The sequence below is a fragment of the Carex rostrata genome, chromosome 10, assembly GCF_964058835.1.
Source record: "Carex rostrata chromosome 10, lpCarRost1.2, whole genome shotgun sequence".
Taxonomy (NCBI): Eukaryota; Viridiplantae; Streptophyta; class Magnoliopsida; order Poales; family Cyperaceae; genus Carex; species Carex rostrata.
Window position 1 is genome coordinate 5,521,529 of NC_135927.1, and position 3,618 is coordinate 5,525,146.

Sequence of the window (3,618 nt, forward strand, 5' to 3'; positions counted from 1 at the left end):
TCAACCCTCCTAAATAAATATGAAACAAAAATTCAAATTTTTAATGGTTATATTTGAGATAAAGTGTTAAATATTTTCACAAATTCATTATTTTTTTGTTTCAAAGAGTTGCAATGGAAAATTTTCCACACCCTCCACTTCTGAGCAATTGGTTCAAAGATTGTTAAATTTTTCAAGGTAATAAATAATAATTAGATTAAGTGATATTTGAGTCATAATAAAAAAACTAATGGTTATTATGTATTATTTTTACGTAAAACCAACAATTAATTAGAAACATAATTTGGAGTTGCGTTTCTCTTAGGGATGAAAACATAGCGAATTCGGAGTGGATAATGCTAATACCAAATTTGCATCCATCTTTCAATGAACGGATATGAATACAAATAAAGAATAATAAATGGATGTCAATATTTAAAATCAAATTTGTCTTAAACGTATATAAATTTGGAGCGAATAATTCACGAATACGGATACGAAACGGATAATATATCCTCTCCATCTCCTCTGTTGTGTCCGTTAAGTCAAGTCTTTCATCTGCTCAATTAATTTGGGCATTCTTAGGTTTTTTTTTTCTTTAAATCCTTTTGCATGATCTTATATATATGGATACACTCATACACAACATTTTTCATTCAAGCACCGCTCAAAATAGTCTTGCTTACACTTTCTCCGCTGCAATGACACTTGTTGCACTTCTTTCCTTATCACTTTTCCTCTTCTCCTTCTCTATCAAAACCATCACTCTAACACATGCACAATGCCTTTCCGACCAACGTCATGCCTTGATTCAACTCAAGCAAGGATTCCACACCAATGAACTCCATTCATGGAATGCAAGTACCGACTGTTGCGTATGGGATGGCATCACATGCGATGAGCAATCCGGTATGGTGACTAACCTCAACCTTACTGATCGGTCCATATCGGGTGAAATCAATCCGACTTTATTCAATCTCAGCTCTCTGAGGTACCTCAGCCTTTCTGACAACTACTTCTATAATATTACCCTTCCACAAACCGGGTTTGAGCGACTTGCTAATTTAACCCATCTCGACTTATCCAATTGTTCCTTTGCCGGTCAAGTTTCAACCAGCATTTCTGCTCTCACAAACCTTATCTCACTTGACTTATCCGATAATAACTTGTATCTTCATGGCATAGGCCTACAAACCTTACTCAGAAACCTCACCAAGCTCCAAGTTCTTCGCTTGAATGAGGTTGACATTTCACTCAATGGATCTGAGTTGGGCAATGCAATTTTTCAAATAGGTCCAACAATTGAGCAGCTATACATGCAAGAGTGTGGATTAAGTGGAAATTTGCCGGATAGAATATTCCACATTACAAATCTAACAGAACTTGATTTATCATATAACTCAATGTTGTCAGGTCAACTGCCAGTATTCAAGAAGCAAAGTGTTTTGCAATATTTGTCTCTTGAATATACAAATTTCACAGGTCTATTACCAGATTCAATTGGAAATCTCCAATACTTATCGGTATTGCGTCTTTTCAATTGTAACTTCTATAAAGAAATTCCTCCTTCAATAACAAACCTTACAAGACTCCAAGATTTGAACTTAGATTCAAACAGATTGACAGGTACGATACCCATGTCTTTCTTTACTCATCCTTCTTTGGAATACCTTGTTCTATCAAATAACCAATTCTCCGGATATCTACCCGAGTTCTTAAACGGTTCATCAATTTTGGCATTTATCTACATTGACCACAACAATCTTCAAGGACAATTGTCAATTTCTAGATTCATCATGCATAATAAGTACCTTGATTCTCTAGATCTCTCAAACAACAAGTTGTCTATTATAGAAGGCAAAAACCATAATGACTCATTCTATGTCTCATTGCCGCAACTAGGATATCTAGGGCTGGGATCGTGCAATTTAACAAAGTTTCCTAATTTTCTGAGTTACCAAACAAATATACAATACTTAGACCTCTCAAATAATAGTCTCACAGGAGAGATTCCCCTTTTCATTTGTAATGTGACATTGCCAACACAACTTGATCTTTCATATAACAATTTAACTGGTACAATTCCACCATGCCTTCTAGAAGTACCTGAATTGGAAGTGCTTGACCTGAAAAGTAACAAATTAAGTGGGCCATTGCCACCAAATATTAGTCAAGCATGTGGAGTTAAAACAATTAATCTGAGTGGAAATGTAATAAATGGAAGTTTGCCCAACTTACTGATGTATTGCAATTCTCTCGAGGTCTTAGACTTGGGAAACAATCAAATAGTGAACAGATTTCCCTATTGGCTGGGAAATCTTGAAAATTTGAGAGTTCTTGTTCTAAGATCAAATATGTTTTATGGAATAATATCAGACGTGGAAATCAAAACAGAAGGAAATGAGTCATTTTTCCCCATGCTAACAGTTCTGGACCTTTCTTCAAATCATTTTAGTGGTACATTGCCCAAAAATATTTTTGTAAATTTGAAGGCTATGATGGGGGCAACAGATACAAGGTTCTTATATTATAATGAGATCAATGAAAGTTACATTCCGTATGTAGCTTCAGTCACATACAAAGGGCAGAGTTTTGATCTGATGTTCTCACTTGGCATATTCAGCTACATTGATCTGTCAAATAATGAATTTTGGGGGGAAATACCCGAACAGATTGGGCTACTCAAGTCACTTGATGTGGTTAACCTATCAGTTAATGCCCTAACTGGTCCAATTCCAACAGAATTTGCTAATTTACAGCAACTTCAATCACTAGATCTCTCTTTCAACCAGCTTTCTGGACACATCCCTAAAGAACTCACCTCTCTTACTTTTCTTTCTGCACTAAATCTCTCATACAACAACTTAGTTGGAGAAATACCCGAAGACCGTCAGTTCTCAACCTTTTCAAATACTTCTTACTTGGGTAATCCAGAATTGTGTGGTGGTCCTTTATCATTGCAATGTTCAGCACCTCCTTCAAATCATGGGTTTAATAAAGGTTTGCCTTCAAAATCTTCTACTGATATAATTGGGCTCTTTGTTTCTATCGGCTTGGGGTTAGGTGTGGGATTTGCCTTTGTAATTTGGGCTACGATATCATGGGAGAATGGAAGAAAGTGGTTCATTAGCATTATAGATAGGTTTGACATTCAACATTTTCGATATCATGGGAGAATAGAAGAAAGTGGTACATTATCATTATAGATAGGTTTGACATTCGGCATTTTCGCTGATGGATATATGTAAGATCTTTGTAATAATAAATGGGTATAAATCACTATGTATTTTCATGAGTGTGTATTTGTTTATTAAGTACATTTTCTTATACACAAATGTCACAAAAATGTATGGTAGGACCTCTTTGTATGATTATTTGTTAACAAGGTATCAATGTGTTCAATTTGGTAGGACCTCTTTGTATGATTAATTGTACCATGTACCCATAACCTTTCTTGAATCAATCTGGGGATTTGGATTGGTATGTATAAAACCTCAGTTCTCATTTTTTTAGTCCATTTGTTGCAATGGGTGCATACTAATGTCTCATCAAATTTACATTGTTGGGCTCATTATTTTTATGGCTTGGTTCCTTAAAAGAAAAAGCGACTTGTCCAAAATGTTTGCACAAATTTTGGTA

At 35.2% G+C, this 3,618-nt stretch overlaps 1 protein-coding gene across 1 annotated transcript; it reads left to right on the top strand.

Annotated features, from left to right (window-relative positions):
* The first annotated feature begins 623 nt into the window (after positions 1-623).
* LOC144560506 (uncharacterized) lies at positions 624-3,265 on the top strand. Its single transcript, XM_078309727.1, has 2 exons — positions 624-3,121; positions 3,190-3,265. The coding sequence occupies exons 1-2, from the start codon at positions 681-683 to the stop codon at positions 3,212-3,214; spliced, it is 2,466 nt and encodes an 821-aa protein (XP_078165853.1). The 5' UTR covers positions 624-680; the 3' UTR covers positions 3,215-3,265.
* The last annotated feature ends 353 nt before the right edge of the window (positions 3,266-3,618 follow it).